The sequence below is a fragment of the Sorex fumeus genome, unplaced genomic scaffold (assembly GCF_029834395.1).
Source record: "Sorex fumeus unplaced genomic scaffold, SorFum_2.1 ptg000041l, whole genome shotgun sequence".
NCBI classification, from domain to species: Eukaryota; Metazoa; Chordata; class Mammalia; order Eulipotyphla; family Soricidae; genus Sorex; species Sorex fumeus.
In genome coordinates this window covers 7,516,422-7,538,504 of record NW_026606098.1, presented here as the reverse complement: position 1 = coordinate 7,538,504, position 22,083 = coordinate 7,516,422, and the positions used below count along the sequence as shown (strand labels likewise).

Genomic DNA, 22,083 nt, shown 5'->3' with positions numbered 1-22,083 from the left:
TGCGCGCGGGGCTGCAGCGCTCGCGAGCCAACAGCGTCCCCTGGCGGCGAGCGGCGCGCGCCAACCCCGCTGGTCGTCTGACTGGCCGCTTGGGCCAAAAGGGCCACAAAAGGGAGCCGGGAGCGGGGGAGCCCGGAAAGCCTCTCCGGGCCTGGGTCCCTGTCAGATGGCCTCCGGCTCCTCACCAATGCACCCCCCATTCCTGCTCCCGCCGGGACTGGAGGGGGTCTCAGAACTTGAGGCTGGGATGGGAGCGCTCAGCCAGTGGGGAAGGTTTGACCGGGGCCAGATTCAATCTCCGGCACCCCAAAGGGTCCCCTAAACTCAGTCAGGAGTGACCCTAGCACAGAGCCAGGAATAAGCGTCGAACAGACACACACCTCGTGCCCCAGCCCAGGAACACGTAATGCGCTCCTCATCTAGGCAAGGAGATTAGGGAAGCCCCCCTCCCATCATGGCAATGAAATTTCTGGGAAATAAAAGCCACTAGACCTAAGTCTGACCCACCTTGTGGATACAGAAAGCAAAACCTGATAAGGCCTTCTCCAGCAGCTGATCCTGAGGGGACGGAACCCCTCCCTACAGAAAGGGCCAGACTACGCTAGCAACGGGCTCTTACCTAGCTAGAAAGTCCCACATGGGGCAGCTTGGGAAAACTCTCTGAAAGTCACCTTGAACAAAGGGAGGGCACACAGATGCTGCTTGAGCCCATGTGCTGCTTGTGCCCACATGGCCGAGCACATGTGTCACCTGCATCTTCCCTCATGAGATGGGGACTTTCCTATCTAATGCTGGGGTGTGTGTAGGGGCTCTCTTCGCCCTGGGAGAAGCCAGGGTTCTCTCTCCAGTGTGATACTCTCTCTCACTTTCTCTCCTTCCTCCCCTTCTTAAAAACCTCCAATAAAATCTGTTTTACTTCACTGCTTGTCTACTCCTGAAATTCTTCTCTGCGAGGCAAGATAAGAACCCCGTAATCCTGGGTCCTGGGGTGGCAGAAGTGGATGGGGAGAAAGTGACTCTCTCTCCTCCCACCTCACATAAGCCCTCCACCCTGGGGACCCTGACTTCACTCCCACATTGGGGCCGGGCTCCTGCCAGCGGGGGAAACTGAAGCTTGGGAACAGCCGGTGGGGGACAGGCAGGCCTCGAAGCCAAGTTCCCGCGGGTCACGACGCGTCTTGGCGTGGTTGTTGGAGGTCCGGCCCCTCCCGTGGGGCCGGGCGGGGTGGACCCGTGGGTGTCCCGGGAGCCCCAGGTGCCAATTAGTCGCTCGTGGCTGTCTGGGGCTGCAGCAAGAGGCATGGCCGAGCCGGGGCCAGAGCCGGGACGCGCGTGGCGGGCGCTGGCCGTGTGCGCGACCGCGGTGTTCCTGGCTGCCGCTGCAGCCGGGGGGGCCCTGCTGGCGTGGAACGTGGCGGCCGCCACCGCCCGGGGCTCTCGCTGCCCGGAGCCCGCGCCCGCGCCCACCGACAACGCCACCGCGACACCCGGGGTCCCGGCGTCCGAAGTCGAAGAGCTGCGGCGGCGACTGGCCGAGGCGGTCCAGGACGGGGCGGTCCTGGCGCGGCGGCTGGAGCAGGCGCACGGGGCGCGCCGGGAGCTGGAGGGGGCGCTCAAGGCCTGCGAGGACCGCCAGGTAGGGGTCCTGGGCGCGGGCCGGGGGCTTGGAGAATCTAGGACGTGGGAAGACAGTTCCCCGCATGCGCGCCCAAGTTTCCCAGGGAAGGAGGCTCCCGAGAGCGCTCATGACCCTCCCAGATGCGGGTGCACTGGGGTCCCCCTCACCCGGACGCCCCCTTGCACGCTACAAAGACGGCGAGTCTAATACACCCCAGGCACCAGAGCAGGACCTTGCGACCCTTCCTCCCCAGCCGACCCTGCAGCCCTATTTCTGGAGGGACATTCCGGCACCTATAATTAGGAGGCTAAAGTTGGCCTCGGGGGTGGTACCTGTCTGCCCGCCCTGCCCTTTGGCCACCCCTCCAGCTTGCTCTTTATATTTTTGGTTTTTGGGTCACACCCGGCTGTGCTCAGGGCTGACTCCTGGGGAGGCTCAGGGCAGGGATGGGTTAAGAAAGAACCAGAGTGAAGCTGGAGAGTTAGTACAGAGAGCGGGTGCCCTTGACGTGCATGAGATGTGTGAGATGTATGAGAGGGTTCAATCCCTGGCATCCAATATGGTCCCTAAGCATCACCAGGAGTAACCCTGAGCCCCTCCCCCCATCAACAAAAAAAGAAAGAAAGAAACCATCTGGAGGAGCGGGAGCCCTTGACTTGCCTGAGGGGGGTCCGGGTTCAATCCCCAGTACCTCATGAGCTCCCCCAATCCCCCCCCGAAGTGATCCCTGAGCATAAAGAAAAATTCCCACCTTCTCGTTGCCATCTCCCTTGGAAAGGGAGAGCGAGTGATTCCGTCTCCTGCAGAGCCTTCTCGAGAGCCAGCTGGCCACACTCAAGGCCGAGATGGACGAGGCCAAGGCACAGGGGACCCAGATGGGAGCCGAGAACGGGGAGCTGACAGGTATGTATGGGGGGGAACGGGGGGTCCGGACCAGAGGTGGGAAAGTTTGAAGCTCCTGGCTATGCAGGACTCTGAGAAAAGTGCACGATTACGGCAGAAGCCTGTAGAGAGCACAGGCAAAATGGTAAAGGTCCCTGGCCCTCCAGGAACCCAGCCAGGAAAAAGGTGCAGGGCATGGACGTGCAACCAAATTCCAGAGAGCAATGCCCGCTGACCTGGGCTGAGCAACCTGATGCGTCCCTGCTCCCACAGAGGCCGTGGCACGCTGGAAGGCGGCGGCCACCGAGTCCGCGCGGCGCCTGGACGAGGCTCAGAGACGCACGCGTGCAGCTGAGGCCGAGGGCGGAGCCTGTGCGGTCCGGGAGGCGGCGCTGCGCCAGCGCGTGTGAGTAAAGGGCGGGTCCGGACGAACGGGCGGGAAAACTGTCCAATGGCTGCGTAGAGAAAGTTCTTTCGCCCAATCACCACACGGGGCGTGGTCCCGGAGTAGCTGGCCACGGATAAGGATGGGCGCACTGCAGGGAAAAGTCCTGGGCTCCGATTCTCCGCTGCTGATGGCAGGGCCGGAGGGAGGGGTCCCTGGGGTCACACGCATTTGGGGAGGGGTCCAGGTTGACGCTGATCCACTGGGGGGTGGGCTTCTGGGTGGGCCTCAGATCTGGAGTAGCTTCCGGGGAAGTGGCCGAGGGTCCCCGGGTCGCAGCGCTGACGCATGCCCTCTTCCCTCTGCAGGGACGCCCTGGAAACCGAGCTGGACCCTGAGCGCAGACAGTCCCACTCGCGGCCCGGTTCCGGGGCGCGCCTCTGCCCCCGGACCCGGCCCAACCCCCGGACCCGTCCCAGCTCGTGCTCGCGCTCCAGCTCCAGAACCTCGAGGGGCTGCCGGCGGCCTCAGCGCACCCACCGGTGAGGACAGGACCGCGGGGCTGGCGGGGCGCACGCCAGGCGAGATCCCCATCAGCTTCTGAGCCAGGAGCCCTCCAAAGGGTTCTGTGGGCTCGCACGCTCTGCAGACAGGGAAACTGAGGCCCGCCTTTATCACACAGAAGTGCTGAGGTGCGGCTCGAGTTCGCCCTTCCCCTCCCAGCACTGTCCTCATCCCACAGACAGGGAGGTCTTACAGCTCAGTCCTGGCTCCGGAAAGACCTTTGCTCCAAGCCTCAGTTTACCTGGTCTGTTAAATGGACACTTTGATTCCAGCCCCAAAGGCCTGCACCTGTGATTTATCAAACCAAAGACCCCTCTCAGCAGAGGAGGACAGGATATTCTGGAGTGGAACTCAGGGGACCAGGAAGTATGACTCCATCATTAGGCACAGCCCAGGGGAACTGGGGATGGCTCTGTCCCCACAAGTCTTCATAAAGGTCATTGCTGATTCTGTTAAGAGGGTCTGGGGTCAAGGTGAGGTGATCCTCAGCATCCCAGAGGGTCCCCTGAGCCCTACCAGGAGGAAGTTCTGAGCACTGTCAGATGTAGACCCCAAACCAAAGGATGAAAAGAAAGAACAGAAAAAAATTAAAAGAAAGAAGTTAGATGCTAAAGTCCCGTATCATATAAAAAAGGGACACTTTCGGGGCTGGAGAGATAGCACAGTGGGTAGGGCATTTGCCTTGCACGTGGCCGACCCAGGTTCGATTCCCAGCATCCCATATGGTCCCCTGAGCACTGCCAGGAGTAACTCCTGAGTGCAGAGCTCAGAGTAACCCCTGTGCATCGCAGGGTGTGACCCCAAAAAGCAAAAAAAAAAAGGAACACTTTCTGAGAATTGCCTTGTCAGGCAATCAATAGCCACAGCAGACGCCTGCCTGAGCCTGGGTGCAGCTTGGAGGGGGGACCCGTCATCTACACCGCCCCTCCTTACCAAATGTCCTTAAGTAATGCATCACTGTACTAAAGACTCATTGTTTGTGGTGAATTGTGTGCATATTCTCTTGCAGAAATCATTGATTACTCAGGCCTGGGGAATGTGCTCAAAGGAGGTTCAGGTTCCACCCCTGGCATCCCATAGGGTCCCCAGAGCCCCCCTGGAGTGATCCCTGAGTGCAGAGCACTGTCAAGTGTGGCTCCCAAACCAAAAAATAAATAACTCCAGACTTACAGGAAACTTGGAGGACTAGAACACAAAATTCCTTGATAATGCCCCTCACCCAGATTCCCCATGTGTACTTCTGGCCCCAGTGCTCTCTCTTTCTCTCTGTCTCTGTCTCTCCTCCCTTCTCTCTCCGTCTTCTCTTCCCTCTCCCCATCTTTTCCTTTCTCTCTCCCCTTCCTCCCGCGAGCCCGATCCCCTCTCCTTTCCCCTACGGAAGACGTGCAGGATGCTGCTTCTTTATCAGAGGTGCTTGCCTAAGCCTTTCCTCAAAACAAGGATCTTCTACCACATGATTCTGGTGCAGAGGAAAGCGGAAGCGAGAACTGATAGCGACTTCTCAGCAGCGTGCTAGTGGCCCCTGCCCAGTGTAGCCTTGGGCTGACCTGGCCGGCACTCTGCGTGCCCACTCTCTTTCACCACCTGGAACTGGACCCCCCAGCACACAAGCACAGAGCAGGAAGCCGCGACCCAGGGGAGGGACCTGGGACCAGCTACTGTGCCCTGCTGGGCCACCAGGGTGCGCCCTTGCCCAGTGCTGGCTGCAGGACTGCCGTCGCGGAGGGGATTCTTTCTCTAAGAGGCCCCAGAAGTAAGCCATGGGGGCGTCGTGCCACCTCCCTGTGCAGCAGAGATGAGCCCCAACACCCCCATGGTCACTCCTTTGCCTTCATATTTGCCTGTTAATTATTGGAAATGGGGAATCAATGTGGGGCTCAGCTGCCCCCAGCTGAGCACAGGAAAGGAACAAATGGGTTTCTGGGTGGGACACCCCCAGCAGGAAGGCCCGTGGTCGACCCCCAGACTCCCCTCCCTCAGCTCTGGCCTCTACAGTCTGCCTCTGCATGCCTGTTTTTTGTTTATTTTGCTTTTTGGGTCACACCCAGCGAAGCTCAGGGGTTACTCCTAGCTCTGCACTCAGGAATTACTCCTGGCGGTGCTCAGGGTACCATGTGGGATGCCGGGGATCAAACCTAGGCCAGCCGCGTGCAAGGTAAATGCCCTACCTCTGTGTGCGTGTTTGGGTCTGAGTTTCTCGTCCCTGTCCCGGCCCCCCCCCCCCCCCCACCACCTGCCGTCACTCTGCAACCCATCACAGAAGAGAGCTGGGGTGCAAAGCGAAGTCCTGGATGGTGGAGGCAGGGCAAGTGGGAAGCAGCAGAGAACTGGGGGTCCCCATCCTGGTTAGGAAGTGGATGTCAGGCTGTACAGCAGGTAGGGTGCTTGCATGTGTCCAACCCAGATTCCATCCCCGGCGTCCCATTTGGCCCCCTGAGCACCGCCAGGAGGAAAGTCTGAGCACAGAGCCAGGAGCAACCCCTGAGCGCTGCCCAGTAGGGCTCAAAATCCAAGTAAATAGGTCAATTAAGTATTTGTTTTTTAAAAAAGAAAGTCCATGTCCTGGGCTGGAGGGACAGGACAGCGGACGAATAGGACAGCAGGAAGGGTGTTTGTTTTGAACAAGCCTGATCCAATTCAATCCCTGGAACCTTGTATTGTTCCCCTGGGCCCACCAGGAGTGGTCCCTGAGCACAGAGCCAAGAGTAAGCCCTGAGCACCGCTGGGCGTGGTCCCAAAACAAAATTTAAAAAATGGGCTGGAGTGATAGCACAGCGGGTAGGACATTTGCCTTGCACGGAGCCAACGCGGGTTTGATTCCCAGCATCCCATATGGTTCCCTGAGCACCATCAGGAGTAATTCCTGAGTACAGAGCCAGGAGGAACCTGAGCAGTCACCGGGTATGACCCAAAACCAAGCAGACCAACAGAAAAAGAACAGGAAGGGATGTGGTTCTTTTAGTGGGCATCAGAGGAAAGGAGATGGGGTGCCACCAGCCCCTGTAGAGGGCTGGGATGGGCCCTGGTTCTGGGGCTTCTGGGCCTGGTACCCCCAGGGCCTTCCTGCCCTGACTCGGTCCTGGGAGGCCCCACTTCCCTTGAGGGATGGATGCACCGGTCTCCTCTGTCCCGTGCAAACAAAGAGCACGGAATTGTTCTTCCCTCAGCAGGAAAACAAAGGCTGGAATCTGCAGGCCTGATCTGGTGATGAGTCTCGGAGGGAATTCAGAGATTCGTGCCCAGAACTTCCTGTGGCCGTGACAAATTGTTTTCAGGAAAAAAACAAAACATCCAAGTCAGGGCTGGTGCGAAAGAGGCCCTTGTGGCTCCCAGCGCTGTCTCCTCCCCCGCCTGAGCCTGGGGCCAGGAGCCCCTGGGCCAGCTTTGAGGGGCCATGTGGGTGCGGGTGATTGTGTGCACCCGGGCACCCAGCCCTGTGCTCCAGCTCTCCCCAGCACGCCCCCAGCCCCCAGAGGAATCTTTGGATTCTGAACCCTTTCTGGGGGGTTTGGGGTGGGCATCGCGCAAGAGAAGCATGAGGCCAGCTGCCAAAAGGTGTGGGGCCTAGGGAGCGTGCAGCAGGCTGGGCGCTGGCCTTGCACAGGACCCTGTCCCTCCCTCCCCCCGTCCCCTCCCCAGCATCCCATATGGTGCCCTGATCCCTGCCAGGAGTAATCCCTGGGCACAGCTGGGTGTGGCTCTAAAAACCAACCCAAAATGAGAGGTTTCAGGGCAGGGAGGGGACTTGGTCCCGCTGGCTGGAGCCCTGGCTTGTCCTCAGTGTTGCATGGGATCAAGAAGACAAAGGCGCCCGTTGGCCGATTGGCGGGCTGAGGGGCAGAGGGCATCTCCATGCTGGCAACCACGTGGCGGGCAACAAGTGGGCACAAAGGGTGTGTGAAGGGCGAAGTGCCATGGCCACACCGTTCTGGGATCTCAGGGGTCCTTTGGGCTTCTCTGTCCACCTCAGAGGCCTCACGAGAGTCGGGACCCTGCACAGTCCACCCACACCCCCGCCCCCAGCCCAGGGTCCCAGCGCTGCACGAGTTCTCCAAAAGCTACCCTGGCCCGGGGTTCCCAGCTGGCCTGGCCCACCTCCCAGGTCCTCCCAGAACACCCACACGGCCCGCCTCAAGGTGGAAGACAGGAAGCGAGCCCGCCCACTGGGGTAGATGGGGGCCCCCCAGGGGGCACGGACAGCCCCAAGAAAAGGCTGGTTGGCCGTGGCGCAGCCCCCCACCCTCCATCCTCCGCTGAGGGTCCGGAACCTGGAACCAGGCAGCCAGAGGGCAGAGGTCACGTGGGCTTTCCTGCCCACCCTGGGAACTTCCTCCTCACGGCCAGCGGGGGGACCCCTCCCCTCCGCCCCTCAAGACAGAGGGTCCTTCCCGCTGGGCCTGCGGCAGGTGCTGCTGTTGGGGGGCTGTGGCCCTACCCAGAAGTATCTGGTTCTGGGAGGACAGATGGAGGTGTCCTAAGCCTTTTCTCTTCTGTCCCCAAACACCCTCCCTGCCCCGCCAGCCATCTGGGCGGGAGAAGCAAAGCAAAGTCAAGAACATCTGCACAGACCCCCGCCCCCATAAGGCTACAGCCAGCACAGACCCCCCCCCCGCCCCCGCATAAGGCTACAACCAGAAAGTGACGAGGCCCCCAGAGACTCCATGGGGGAAACTGAGGCACAGGCAGGCACAGACTCCCAGGGCCCCTCATCAGGCTTCTCTGGGAGTGGGGGCGAGGTTGGGGGTGCCCCCGTCTGCGGAGCTCCACCCCCACCGCCAGCTCTGGGGCGGGTATTCCCCCGTGCCTCAGTGTCCCCTAGCCCCGGGAGAGGACAGGGCGAGCTCCCAGCCGGCCTGGGGGTGGCGGCCCCCACGTTAGGTGGGATTGTTGCGATAACCCGGCGCCCCCGCTTCCTGCGGGCCAGGAAGGAGCCGCGCAGAGGAAGTACTCCGAGGGGTAATATAAACACTTCCCCCGCAGGCGCGGCCCACAGGGAGCCCGCCCGCCAGTCCGCCCCGTCCGCCCCGTCCGCCCCGTCCGCCCCGTTCGTCCGTCCGTCCGTCCGAGCGCGCGCCATGGGTCTGCCGGCCGATCGCGGGAGCCTGTACTCGCGGCCCAGCCGCCGCGGCTGCTGGTACTACCTGCGCTACTTCTTCCTCTTCGTCTCCCTCATCCAGTTCCTCGTCATCCTGGGACTGGTGCTCTTCATGGTGTACGGCAACGTGCACCTGAGCACCGAGGCGGCGCTGCAGGCCACCGAGCGGCGGGCGCAGAGCCTGCAGGGGCAGGTGGCGGAGCTGGCGGCCGCGCGCACCAACCTCACCAAGGAGCTGAACCTGACGGTGAGTGCCAGGGACAGCATCATGCAGAGGCTGCTGGGCGGGCGGCGCGACATGGACCGCATCAACACCAGCTACCGCCAGTGCCAGGCCGAGCTGGTGAGCACCCCGCCCCCCTCGCCCTCTCTTCCCGCTGGTTCTGGGACCGCGCTCAGGGCTCACTCCCGAGGGACTTGGGGACTAGGTGCAAGCCCAGCGCTGAGCCTGCGTTCGCCTCTCGCTGCGCCCTCTCTCACCAGCCGCGTATTCTTCTGGGGACCCCGCAGAGCTCCGGGGACCCGGAGCAGGGAGACCCGCGGCGGGGTTTCCACAGAGGCACACTCCAGCCCTTCCAGCCCTTTCGGAATCGGGGACCTCCCAGCAGTCCTCAAGCACTCCCGGTGACCAGCGCTAAGGCACAGCCTCGCCTGGTAGCTGGCGGGGGTCAAAGCCGGGCACGTCATAAGCCCCCTCCCTGGCGACCTGCCCTGCCCAGCTGTTAGAGACCATCTCCTTGGAGACAGTCTGGGTGCCCGTATGGACCCATGAGCCAGTCAGACTCTGGGCCACAGAGCACACTCAGTCCTCGGCGGACTTCTAGAATATTCTACCCCCTCACCCACCAAAGGAGCCCGCCCCTGTGACACCCTCCCCCACCCCTGCGTATGCTCTGTTCCCTGTCTGGGGGGGGCTGTCCTGGAGGGCCCACATTTCTGGATCTCCAGGGATTCTGACTCCTCTGTGGGTACCAAGTCTCCCCCCAAGGATGGGCGGGGCACTCACGGGCCTGTCCATGAACAAACCCAGGGGGTCCCCTCAGGGTGCTGGAAAAGTCCTCTGGGCCCCCCCGAGTAGCACCCCAGCCCTGTCTCAGTCCTGCATACTGGACCCCACCTCTCACTCATGGTGGCGACGCTGCCACTGTGCCAGGCCAAAGGGCTTCGCTCATGGACGAAAAATTCTCTGGGACAAAGTCTGCCTGTCCACCCGCCCACTATCCATACATATCCCCCGTCTGTCCATCCACACAGCACCCACACACCATCCACCCACTGTCTCTCCCCATCCTCCCATCCGTCTGTCCATCATCAGTCCAGCTGTGTGTCCATCGGCTCGCTGTGGCTGAGATGGGCATGCAGATTCGCCCAGGCTCCAAGGCTCCTGGCGTGAACCCTGCCGTGTTCTCCCGCCCCTTCCTCCTTCCTGTGGGGGCTGCACTGGGCACCGAGGGGCCCCTCCCCGCGACCTTCCCGCACCTGCACCCATCACAGCTGGGGGGCCACGCGTGAGTGGAGCGGGGTGCGGGGATGCAGCCTCTGCGCCGTTAGACCTACCATGTGCCTGCAGGAGACCTACCACAACTACCAGCGCATCATCGCTGCCATCATCCTGAGCGAGGCCAAGTGCAAAGAGCAGCTCCAGGTCAACAACCAGAGCTGCAATGGTGAGGGCCGCGGGTGCGGGCTGGGCTCTCCCTCGCGTGGCTGCCCCCACCCCCGCCCTGCCTGACCCCCGTCCATGCATCCTTCCTGCAGAACATATCTTGAAGCTGAACCAGAAGACGCAGGAGCTGGAGGCGAACCTGGCTAAGGAGAAGGCGCAGTGCGCAGGGGAGAAGAACAGTCTGGCGCAGGCGCTGCAAGCGGCGCAGGCGCAGGTGGCCGACTGCAAGCGGGAGCAGGCCCAGCTGCAGCAGGACCGCATCCTGGCCGAGAGCCAGCTTCAGAAGGTGCAGAGGCTCTGCATCACCCTGGACAAAAGCAAGTTCGAGATGGAGCTGCGGGAACTGTGGAAGGACAGCATCATCCCACGCACGCTGAGCTCCATATCCTCCTCCTATAGCCTGTACGTGGCCCCCGAACTGGCCGCCCTGCGCATCACCTGCGACCAACTGCCCAGTGTCATGAGCAACAAGGTGGACGAGCTGGCCCGGAGCCTGCGTGCCGACATCGAGCGCGTGGCCCGGGAGAACACGGAGCTGGAGAGGCAGAAGCTGAAGCTGAACGAGGACCTGCAGGCCAGCCAGGCGGCCAGGGAGAAGGCGGAGAAGGAGGCGCAGGCCCAGGAGAGCCGCGTGCGGTCCGAGTGCGCGCAGCAGACGCAGCTGGTGCTGCAGGAGAAGGCAGCCCTGCGCAAGGAGCGCGACGCGCTGGGCCAGGAGCTGGCGCAGAGGAAGCAGGAGGTCGAGCAGCTGAAGATGAAGCTCACCATCAGCGAGTCGACCCTGGACACCTGCATCAAGGCCAAGGTAGGAGTGCCGGGGAGCCGGGCGGGTGCAGGCATCAGAGGGACCCCAGCACCACCCCCCACACACTAGCTGGCCTGGGGTCGGGGCGACAGGACAGCGGGGAGGCACTTGCCTTGAACCAACTTGGGTTCGATCCTGTTATTCCATGTGGCCTCCCGAGCACTGCCAGGGGGATTCCTGAGTGCAGAGCCAGGAGTAACCCCAGAAGTATTGGTGGGTTGGCCTCCAAACAAACAAAACCCCCAAATAAACCAGACCAGCTGGCCTGGGCCCGGGTCCCTAGCTCAACAGGCAGGCCATTGTTAGCCTTGCACACGGCCAACCCTGACATCCCATATGGTCCCTGAGCACCAGCAGGAGTGACCCTGAACACTGCAAGGTGTGGCCCAAACCACCCCCACAAAATACTACCCAAGGTGAGAAGCTTGGGGCAGGAGCGGGTGTCAGAGCGGTGGTCCCTTCCCCAGGCACCACATGGGGTCTGCCTCAGGTGGCGGAGGCCTGACTGGGGCAAACAGGACTGTAACTGCCTGGGGCTGGTTAGAACCAAGGCTGCAGGCGCATCCCTGGGGCTGGAGACCCCCAGACTCGGCTTGTGGGGTCGGGAGGGTTTGAGTGGGGTTGCCCAGGCTGTGGCCACGTTTTCAAAGTGCTTGGTGGGTCTCCAGACTGGGAGCTCATGAAAGACAGCGTTGGGTCTGGGAGCAGTTTCTAGAACCCAGGGAGCAACGGGCACCGGGTCCGTGCTGGGGGAGGCATGCAGTCGGCGGTCAGGTGGCTCTAGAAGGTTCGATGAGGACCAGGATGTGGGCAGGGGTGCCAGGGGCAGAAAGGGGTACAGGGTGGCAGCTGTGAGTGCAGAAACTGGCCAGGTCTGACTCAGTGTCTGAGAGCAGGAGGAGGCTGGGTGTGACTGGATGGGGGTCCCAGGGCTGGGGGTTGGAGCATCCTCAGACTGGCTTCACTCTAGTTCTGGGGGGAAGCGATGGCCGGGGCATCAGCTCCAGCTGGGCATCACAGTCACTGATGGGGGGACACCAGGCTGCCTGGCCGTGGGCCCCACCTTGAGACATCCACACCCTTTCCCCACAGTCACAGTTCATCCCTGCGCCGAGGACTGTGGTTGCGCCCCCCCAGCCCCCGTCCATCAAGGACATCAGTGAGTGATGAAGGGGGGTACGGGTGGGGTGGGGCAATTGTGGGGGTCTGAGGGGCTCAGGGATCCTCCCTGTGTCTACAGACCCAGGCCTGGTGGAAGAGTTCAAGAAGAAGATTCTGGAGTCTCAGGGGCTCCCCACAAGGTAAGGGGCAGCGGGGGTGCCTTAGAGGTGGGGATGGGGGTGCAGGGTGGAGGGAGGAAGCCTGGAAGCCCCTGAATTGGGCCCTGCAGCTCTTGACAGTGGTCAAGAATGGGGTGCACAGGGACAGAGGCCCGGGGAGGACCCTGGGGGCTGGGCTTGGAGACAGGGGTACCTGGGGTGCCCTGAAGCCCCGTCAGCGGAAGACGACAAAGGGTGCTGGTTGGGGTCTACTAGACACTGGACACTGGAGGGACACCCTGGGGACCAGAGCCCCCATGATGTGAGGGCTGGACCCTGGACCCTGAAACTGCACCTCCCAAGGCCCTGAGCCTTAGTCTGCCCCCTGGGGCCCCACATCTGCCTGTCCCACCTTGTTTTAAGGAGCCGCGGGGGTCGATTGGACGCTCCCAGCAGCCCCCTTCCCCTTCCCCTCCTCCTCCTCCTCGTCCTCTTCCTCCATTTTTGTCTCTTGGGGGCCCACACCCGGCAGTGCCCACAGCTACTCCTGGCTCTGCACTCAGGGATCACTCCTGGAGGAGCTGTGTGGGGTGCCAGGGATTGAATCCTGGTTCGTGGGGTGTAAGGCCAGTGGCCGGCCCACTGCACCCCCTGGCCCCAGCCAGGCTCCTGATGGGGCTCCGTTCTCCCAGGTCAGGCTGGGCTCTGGGTGGTGGCGGAAAGGGCGTGGGGGGGTTGGCCGGGCCCCAGCACCCCCGTCCTCTCTCAGCCTGGCCCGTAGCCGCACAGGCCAGGCAGGAGATGCTATTCTTAGCCCCCCACTTCTCCAAGGAGGGGCCCGGGCCCCGAGGCCGGGGTCGGGCCTGCGTCACTGGCTGAGAACGCGGGGGGAAGCGCTTCACTTCGGAGAACAATGAGCACTGAGTGGCGGGGGGGGGGTGCGGGGGGGTCACGGGTCAGCAGCAGCCTCGGGGGCCTTGTCTCAGCTTTGCATCGGGCCCACCGGGGTGGGAGGCTCACACCCACCCGGGAGGCCCTCAGCGGCTAGAGAGGGAGTAAGAAACCTCCAATCTTGGGGTCAGCATTGGGGGCGATAAGGGTGGGGAGGGTTCTGGGATTTTCCATTCAGGTTGGGGGGCCCTCGTCAGGGGTGCACATCAGCCTTTGGGGGGCCTCCAAGTTGGGATGCCAGGAGCCAACATGGGGGCTCCCAGAAACGGCTCCCAAAATGGCCTGGCGGGTGGGCGTCAGGGCTTTCCCCATCTGGAATTAGGTAGGGCCAGCCTGGGGAGATGGCCAGACTCAGGTGGTGACCAGCAGAAACATGGGGCAGTGCAGGAGGGGGCAGGAAGCAGGACTCCGGGCTGGGAGCGCCTCCTCCACCAGGAAGCCCCATGGCATGACCCCTCACTCCACAGAGCCTCATGAAGCCTGGGAGGGGGCAGGGCTGGAAGCACTTAGAAACTGGGGGGAACTGTGGCAGAATCTGAGTCTGGGGGCCTGGTGGGACCCTGGCATCATGGAGCGAAGGCAGGGCAGGACCACGGCCTGCCCCAGGAGGCCTCCCGCTCTTCCTCCGTGGGAGTGGGGTCTCTGACATCCCTGGCTGACACCGTTGTCTCCTCCACTCTTCCTGTGCAGTGGCTGAGGAGCCTGCGGGGACCCTCGGACAGCGGTCGGCACTGGGGACCCACACACAACCAGCCAAGCACTGCCCCGTCCACAGTGCTCACCCCCTGCCCCTGCTCCCCGCGGTGACCATGCAGACACGCCGGATGGACAGGCTTCCTGCCAGCCCCCACGCCCTTCACGCACCCCGCACTTCCTTCCCAGCTGACCCCTCACAGGACCCGGAATCCGGGCCTGGAGGGGGGCGCAGAGCTCAGCCCCTCATTCTGTCCCCCCCAAGACCCCAAGCCCCACCGGGGCCCCTTGTGCCAATAAATATTAGCAAACCCGCAGAGATCGGCTCCTGCTGCTGCTGTGAAAACCGCCGAGCCCACCCTCAGTGAGGAGGGATGGAGGGGCAGCGCGCAGCCCCTGGAACCAAAATGGGGGACCATGACTCGGTCCAGTTAGGGAGAGAGGGGAGGGGAGAGGCTGGAGCCACAGGCCAGCCAGTGGGCGTCGCCTGCTCAGATGTCGCCTGAGCCCCACCAGAAGTGACCCTGAGCATCAGCAGTTGTGGCTCAAAAATCAAGGGGAAAAAAGAAGAGAGGGAGAGAGTTTGGGGGAGGGAGGAGAGAGGAGAGGGAAGAGAGGGAGAGAGCAGAGTCCCAGCCCAGAAGGGCTTCCTGAGATCCCAAGCTCCTCCAGGGACAGCTTTGTGGTTGGCCACTGTGGCATCACTTGATATTTGTGTCTACGTTTTTTGGGTGCTGGAGATGAATTTGTTTTGCACACAAATCCCGCCCCCTGCCTTTCTATGTAGCCCCACCTGCAGTCCTGCACCAGTGTCCCTAAAATCCAGCCTGTGAGACACTCTGTCCCCAAAAGCAGGCTATGGCTTGGGGCTGGAGCAATAGCACAGCAGGTAGGGCGTTTGCCTTGCACGCGGCCGACCCGGGTTCAATTCCCAGCATCCCATATGGTCCCCAAGCACCGCCAGGAGTGATTCCTGAGTGCAGAGCCAGGAATAACCCCCAAGAATCGGCTGGGTGTGACCCAAAAAGCAAAAAAAAAAAAAAGCAGGGTGTGGCTTGTGTCTGTCTCTAATTCCAAGGTTCCCCCAGAGTGGGCACTGAAGGGGCCTCGCTCCTCAATGATGGCCACATGGAGCCCAACATCCCAAAGGTCCCTGGCTTGGGGTGCAGGCTGGGACCCCAGCAAGCTTCTGCCAGCCAAGGAATAACCTCTGGGTAGAGGTCAGGAGGGCCCGGGGCACTGAATCCAAGTCCAGCTACAAACTCCTGGACCCTAAACAGCATTCTGGGCAGTACTGGCTCCAGGAAGCCAAGCCAAGGGCCCTCAGTGGACAAGTAACCCCTGACCCCGGAGTGGACGCTCGGGCCCATCCTCCACCCCCACCACTGGTCCCGAGACCCCAGTGGGGCGGGTGAGTCACTGAACCGGGCTGGCAGCTCCAGGCTTCAGGCAGGCCAGCCAGGAGGGACAAAGGAGCGATACTTCCTGCTCCCGGAAACGCCGGCGAGAGACAGCGGCTGCAGGAAGCACTTGGCTGGGACCCTGCCAAGCTGGGGCAGGGGGTCAGGCGGGCTGGACCGCCTGGACAGGGTCCCCAGGAAGGAGGCTGACGAGGCAGCCTGGAGGCTCAAAGGTATCGACCTTGGTCTGAGGCGTCAGACCCCTGGGGACTTCATTTTCTGCCCCCCAAAGCAGGGGTGGTGCCCCAGACAGGTGGGCATGGGTCTCCCACACTTGGCTTTTCTCTCCCATGGGGGCAATGATGGGTCTCATTCTCCTAAAGAGCCTTGAATATATTCTCAGGGCTAGGATGAAGGAGACGTTACTGGGGCCTGCTCGAGGCAATCGACGAATAACAGGATGATCTGTGATCTGTGATCTGGGGGCAACCCAGGACTTAAACTTCCAGCTGGTTCCATGGCCAAGCCCACTCAGCCCTGACCCCGGTGGGATCCGACATCATCCCTCTGCAGCTTATTCGCTGCCCCTCCCCAAGCTCCATGACAGGGTCCCAGCCCTGGGCTCTTTACGTTGGGGGCACAGGAAATCCCTCCCTCCTGACCCCACCCCAGTCTGTGCTAGATAGGTTAGTGAGTCTAATCATCCCCTGGTTCTAAGCACTGCACGCTTGGATGATATCTTTTTCCTCCCAGCAGCTTGTCCAGCTCTGCCTGCTTTGAGGTCCAGTGCTCCAAAGCTCCTCCTCCAGGCAGCCCTCCTGGATGTCCCCTTGCTCCTCCCTGTGGGGCCCTTCAGCCCCATCTGCCCCTCGTTCCAGTACTGATCCTATAGTTTGGGTGCGCCCCCAAGAATGGGCCAGGGGGTGGTGGCAGAGTTCCAGTCAGGGAGCCATTGGCTAACCACTGTCCTGACCCTGTGGTCCAGCCACCAGGCAAAGTCCTGGCTCTTTGGGGATTTCCTGTCACCTATAAATAAGCCCCATGGCTGCTTCCCATAAACTGCCTCACCCTTCTTGGAAAAAAGGAATTGTAGCGAAGGTCCCCTGAGCAAAGATGCCAGGGTCGGAGGCATGAGGGGCGCAGGCTTCTGCGGCTCCCCCAGCCCCCAGAGACATGTGATCTGGGAACCCAAGGGCTCAGCTCCCCAGATCCTCCGACTGGGGAGCCCCAGTGCTTCTGGGAGGAGCAGACGTGGCCCCCGCAAGACAATTGGCTCATTAACAAACGAGGTTCAACGCGTGCCCTGGCTGGGGAGAGAGATTCTGGGCGCAGGCTGAGCCCCTCGGACTCTCCTGGCCTCGGAGCTAACCCCATGGACCTAAGACTGGTCCTGGGAAACGTGGACGCAGTGGAGCACAAGTGAGTTCCTGGAGGTTAGGGGGCGGCGCCCCCTGCTGGCCGAGGTCCGAACCAACACGCGGCCTGGCACCGCTGGGCGCTGCTAGGGTGGGGCCCAGACCGCCTAGTCATCAACCCACCAGGACTGAGTTTTTCCAAACCCAGCTCTCAGCACCCGCGTCCCACGGATGAGAACCCGTCACCGGCCACTCTGCGATGGAGGGTCAGCGACTCCAGGCCACTGTGCAGGCCTGCCCAGGGAAGCAGCCGCCCACCACACCCTTGACCACTGGGCTCTTCCTGGCGACCAGTTCAGAGTCTAGGGGTCACTCGGGAGGGGGCAGGGATGGAGCTGGGACTCCAGCCGTCTGTGGGGGTCACTCTGAAACACGGAAACCACATGGCCGTGGAGCAATGACCACACCTTGGACACACAACACAGGAGATGTTTTTTCACAGAGGTGCCACACGACCGCCAGGGTTCACAGAAGGTTCCGGAAGGAACCAGTGGGGCTGCTTTGCACAAGCCCTGGGCGTGTGCAAAATAAATTAAAGACTGGGAAGTGAGGACTTTGCCTCTCTCCTGCTGCCCTGCAAGGGCCAGAGACCCCTCCAGTCTGCCCCTCAGGGCCTGAATCCCTGGGTCGTCCTGAGACGTGGCTGACCTGGAGCTCTGTTTCTCTGAAGTCATATATACTCCTCTGGGTCTCAGCTGGCTCCAGAGGCCACGAGGCTCTCAGTGTCCGTGGGCCTGGTTCTGAGCTCTCTTCCTTGACCTCACTTGCCCACACAGAAGTCCCTGAAAATGATGTCCAGGATCTCCTCGGTGCCCCCTCCCCCGGTGAGGCAGGCCAGATGCCCCCGCGCCACCCGCAGGGCCTCGGCTGCCAGTGCCAGGTCCTTGGCCTGTGTGTAGTGGCCCAGGGCGTCGAGGCAACTCTGAAGGTGGTGCTGGTGCCTGGCACGGGTCAGTAGCGGCGGGCCTGCAGTCGGGTCCCCGCACCTAGGAGGGACAAAGGACAGACGCTGTGTCTCTCCTCCCTGGTTCGGCCCCATCCTGGAAGCCAGGCGCGGGGATACTCACAGGGCAGCCAGCTCCTTACGCAGCGCCTCCAGGAGCCCGTCCAGCCCCTCCCCGGTGCGGCAGGACAGCAGCACGTGCGGAGGCAGGTCGCCACCCGGGCGCCGGGGCCCAGGCACCAGCAGGTCCGACTTGTTCAGTATCAGCAGGAGGCGCTGGCTGCTCCCATTGGGGCTCTGGGCCCCCGCGGGCCTGACAACTGTGTCCAGGAAGCTGCAGCTGGATGGTGAGGCCAGGTCAGAAGCGTCCAGCACAGCCAGAATGAGATCGGCCTGCTCGAGCCTGGGGAACAAGGGCCAGTCAGAGAGGCCCGGAATCGCCAGGGAAAGGTGCTAGTGGGCGGGGCACAGGGCAGCAGTAGCAAGTGATTGGGGGGAGTGGGCCATGTGGAACCAGTCGGCCAGAGAAGCCGGGGCTGAAAGGGGGCATGTGATTGGAGCACGGTGCAGGGAAGGGCGTGGCAGAGCAGACAGGCGGGTTTGATTGGGCAGAATTGTGGGCCCGGCGGAGGGGCGTGACTGAGTGTACGGCTGAGACAAAGGGGCAGGTTTGATTGGTAGAATGTGTGGGCGTGGCCCAGGGGCCTGGCAGAGGGGCGTGGCTGGACGAGAGGGCGTGGAGGGGATACTGGCCAGCATGAAGGTAGTGGGCAGACATGGCATGTGGATGGGCTGGGCCAGCTGAAGGCTCAAGTCTTTTCTGATTTAGACAGATGGACTCCTACGGCTGTCCAACGCCCCTGACCACCCACCTCTGGCGGGCACGCCGTACGCCCTCCTGCTCCACGGGCCCTGCACCCTCCCGCAGCCCTGCTGTGTCACTCAGCAGTGCCGGGAAGCCAGCCAAGTCGACAGGGATCTCCAGCACATCACGCGTGGTCCCTGGCTCTGGAGACACGATGGACACAGGCTTCCGGCCTGTAGACCATGGGTGTCAGAGAACGGGGCGAGCCAGGGGGACTCCTCCAGGCCCCGCCCCTAGCTCACCGCGCCCCCTGCCCACCTCCCACGCACTGAGCAGGTTCACCAGGCTGCTCTTGCCAGCGTTGGGGGGCCCTGCGACTACCACATGCGCCCCTGAGCGGAGTCTCTGCCCACGTCGGGCGTCTTGGAGATGCGCGCCCAGTGCAGCCTCCAGCTCCCGCACCTGGCTGTCAGCTGTGGATGTGGGGGCAGACGGGTGCAGGTGAGGCGGAGGCCCTACAAGGCCAGCTGGCCCCAACTCCCAGCCGGAGGAGAACTCACCTCGCTCCAGCACGCCCTCCTCCAGGTTGTCATCCTCAGCAAAGTCGATATAGGCCTCGACATGGGCCAGAGCCTGGAGCAAGGCAGCTCTGTGAGCACCAACAAGCGCCACGCGCCACTCCTAGTGCCTCCAGGCGCATGGAAGGGGCTCCCTCCGCAAGGGGCGGAAGGATGGGGCTTGGGGACAGAGTGTGGGGTGGGAGGGACCTTGCCTTGGTGAGGGTCTCAGCCCAGCCGCGGCAGAGGTGGCCCAGCTCCCCATCCAGCTGCCTCAGCGCCTGCCGCCTTTGTGCCTCGGTTTCTGCGTGGATCAGATCTGCCAAGCCCTCCACCTCGGTCAGGGTCAGCTTCCCGTGGGCAAAAGCCCGTCTGGTGAATTCGCCCGCCTCTGCCGGCCGAAGCCCGGGCACGCGGCCTGCGTGGAGGTCCTGGATCCTCAGCCCCCTGGTCCCCGCCCTGCAGCACTGGCATCAACACAAGGGTGGCCGCAGACTCACCCAGGGCCTGGAGGACGCCACTCACCACGGCCGGGCCTCCGTGTACGTGGAACTCGGCGCAGTCCTCACCCGTGAAACTCCGGGGACCTGGCGCCGTAAAGGGACTCCAGAATTAGGAGCAGGCTCAGCCAGGGGATAAAATGGGTCACGAGAGCCCCAGGGGTTCCGGATTTAGGGTCCCTGACCTGGGAACCAGAGCACGAGCGCGCGGTCCAGCGGCTCCCCGGAGCGCGGGTCACGGAGCAGGCGCAGGCAGGCGCTGCGGGCTGGGGGCAGGTCCCGCGGCGCCGTGAGGCTGCGGAGAGCCTGGCTGCTGGCGGGGCCGCTGGTCCGGATCACGGCGACGCCGCAGCGGCCCTGGCCCGAGCTCAGCGCGAAGACGGTGGCCCCGGCAGCGGGGCCCGGGACGCCGCTGCCCCGGCGCGCGCACGGCCTGGGACGGGAGAAGAGGGGCGGTCGGGGTAACTAGGAGGGCCACAGCGGGAGGTAGCCTAGGGCTTCCGGGCTGGGAGATGCCCCAGTAGGATGCACTGGCTGGACGGAGGGAGAGAGGCCGCAGGGTGACCAGATTCGGGCAGGTGACCTAGAAATGCGCACTGCGGCACGAAAGGCTGAACACGGGGGGACGCGGGAGACGGTTCTGTCCTCGAAAGAAGTTGGGGGGCCCAGCAGCGCCCCACCTCTTCCCCCGGGTCGCCCCACCTGTCAGGCCCACGTGCCGCCCGGGAGACCAGGGTCCACAGCCCCCGCCACATGGGGTCCACAGACAGCCACCTGCCCGCCTGCTTTGCTTAGGGCACTTCCAGTCCGGTAGAGGCCCCGCCCACTCCGCCGCGCGACTGGAGAACGGCTCTCAGACTCTACACTCCCATTGGGTACTTTTAAAAGACGGGCCGCCCACGTGGGAGGATCTTCCTACCGATTGGTTGGTGATAGAAGGGGAGGGGCTCTGGGTTGGTGCAGCGGAATGCAGTTCCCCCCGGCTACAGCGGCCTGAATTTGTAGGATCCTAGAGAGCCGGGGAAATCCCCAGACACCGGAAAGGAGGAGTGGGAAGAAAGACCAGACTGGTCAGCGGGCTGTGGGAATTCCATTGGGGCGCAGGTTCGAGTCCCGCCTTTCTTATTCTGCCTTTCTTATCCCTGTCAGGGATCCAGATGTCTGGACAAAATAGAGAATGTGAACTCTGTGTGAATTTTCAGACCAGGGAAAATGTTTTAATGATTTTATTCTTATTACTATTTGTTTTTGAGCCATACCCAGGGGTGCTTGGGGACTGTTTGTGGCTCTGTGCTCAAAACTGATCCCTGGTGGTGCTTTATAGACCAGTTGCTGGGATTTGATCTGGGGGTCTGTAGAATGCAGGCAAGAGCCTTAAGCCCTGCACAACTCTCTCTCTCTCTCTCTCTCTCTCTCTCTCTCTCTCTCTCTCTCTGTCCAGTAATGACGTTTTTAAATATAACAAGCAGCTCTAAGGGCAGAGTACAGGCTTTGTGCATGTATGTGTAAGATTCTGGGATCCATCCCCAGCACACATCATCCCCCCAGCACCGCTAAGTCACCTGCCGCCTTACAACCATGCTGTGGACCTGGTGGCACCCCAGAGCCCCTGAGAAACAGCAGCTGTGATTCCCAATAACAACAACAACAACAACAACGCAAGTATCAGAGGTTCTGAAATCAGAGTTCAGTGTTTAATTTGAGTGCTTTGCATTTCTGTCCACTTTAGAAGCCTGGCACCACACATGATGCCCTGAATACAACTGGTGTTTGTTTGGGAGCCATGGCTGTCAAGGATTAGGGCTAATTTGTGGCTCTGAACTGAGGGATCAGTCCTGGCAATGCTCAGTGCTTATTGAATGCTGGGGATCAGTCCTAGCAATGCTTATTGAATGCTGGGGATTGAACCCAGGTCCACCCGTGCCAGAAAAGCACCCTACTCACTCCATTGTAATACGCCCCTGGCCCACTAAATACCACTCTTGAGCAGAGACAGGAATAGATCCTGAGCTTCTCAGAGCATGCCCAGCCCTCCCCACTCCAAAGTAACACCATGTCCCACATGATGTTCCAAGCATGTAGATGAAACTGATCTTGAACCAGGTGGGCTTACTGTCTTTATTAGTTTACTCTGGCAGTCCATGGGGGTCTTCTGTGAGAAAGCTCCCTCCTTTTTTTTTGTGGGAGTGGGAGACCCACAACAAGCGATACTTATGGGTTCCCCCTGGCCGTGCTTGGGGGACCATGTGGGAATCCGAGGATCGAACCCTAGGGATTAACCTAGGGAAAACGCCCTCTCCGCTGTACTATCGCTCTAGCCTGACCTTAGGAATCGTTGGCACGTTCGCTGGGGGGGTCCCGGGAATTTGCGCGACCCGGGCGCGCCCCTTCCCACGCACGTTCCTGTCGCGCCCTGGCGCGGCGCATCGCGCCTTCCCTACTGCACCCCTGCAGATAGGGAGACCCGCGGGTGGAGGATCCCGCCAAACCCGGGGCGGGCGGGGACGAGACCCAGAATCCGGCGCGGGCGGGCGGGCGGGGACGC

The 22,083-nt window shown here is 62.1% G+C and overlaps 3 protein-coding genes across 5 annotated transcripts; 2 read left to right on the top strand and 1 right to left on the bottom strand.

The window, feature by feature from the left end:
• The first annotated feature begins 1,300 nt into the window (after window positions 1-1,300).
• On the top strand, window positions 1,301-3,431 carry CCDC194 (coiled-coil domain containing 194). Its single transcript, XM_056119672.1, has 4 exons — window positions 1,301-1,636; window positions 2,425-2,521; window positions 2,774-2,906; window positions 3,254-3,431. Exons 1-4 carry the CDS (start codon window positions 1,301-1,303, stop codon window positions 3,429-3,431), a joined length of 744 nt encoding a protein of 247 aa, XP_055975647.1.
• A 4,771-nt stretch (window positions 3,432-8,202) lies between these two features.
• PLVAP (plasmalemma vesicle associated protein) lies at window positions 8,203-14,228 on the top strand. The gene is made up of 6 exons (XM_056119800.1): window positions 8,203-8,887; window positions 10,115-10,211; window positions 10,303-11,015; window positions 12,108-12,174; window positions 12,256-12,316; window positions 13,916-14,228. The coding sequence occupies exons 1-6, from the start codon at window positions 8,525-8,527 to the stop codon at window positions 13,920-13,922; spliced, it is 1,308 nt and encodes a 435-aa protein (XP_055975775.1). The 5' UTR covers window positions 8,203-8,524; the 3' UTR covers window positions 13,923-14,228.
• A 2,944-nt stretch (window positions 14,229-17,172) lies between these two features.
• Window positions 17,173-20,344, bottom strand: GTPBP3 (GTP binding protein 3, mitochondrial). Of its 3 annotated transcripts, XM_056119788.1 has the most exons (9): window positions 20,241-20,344; window positions 19,724-19,971; window positions 19,539-19,625; window positions 19,254-19,456; window positions 19,042-19,114; window positions 18,811-18,954; window positions 18,549-18,714; window positions 17,801-18,079; window positions 17,176-17,719 (listed from the first exon to the last, which is right to left on the bottom strand). In XM_056119788.1, exons 1-9 carry the CDS (start codon window positions 20,291-20,293, stop codon window positions 17,494-17,496), a joined length of 1,479 nt encoding a protein of 492 aa, XP_055975763.1. In that variant the 5' UTR covers window positions 20,294-20,344; the 3' UTR covers window positions 17,176-17,493. The 3 variants fall into 3 exon arrangements, with proteins under 3 accessions (XP_055975764.1, XP_055975762.1, XP_055975763.1); XM_056119789.1 differs by lacking the exon at window positions 18,811-18,954 and having other exon boundaries at window positions 17,173-17,719; XM_056119787.1 differs by having other exon boundaries at window positions 17,174-17,719; window positions 18,811-19,114.
• Between the last annotated feature and the right edge of the window lie 1,739 nt (window positions 20,345-22,083).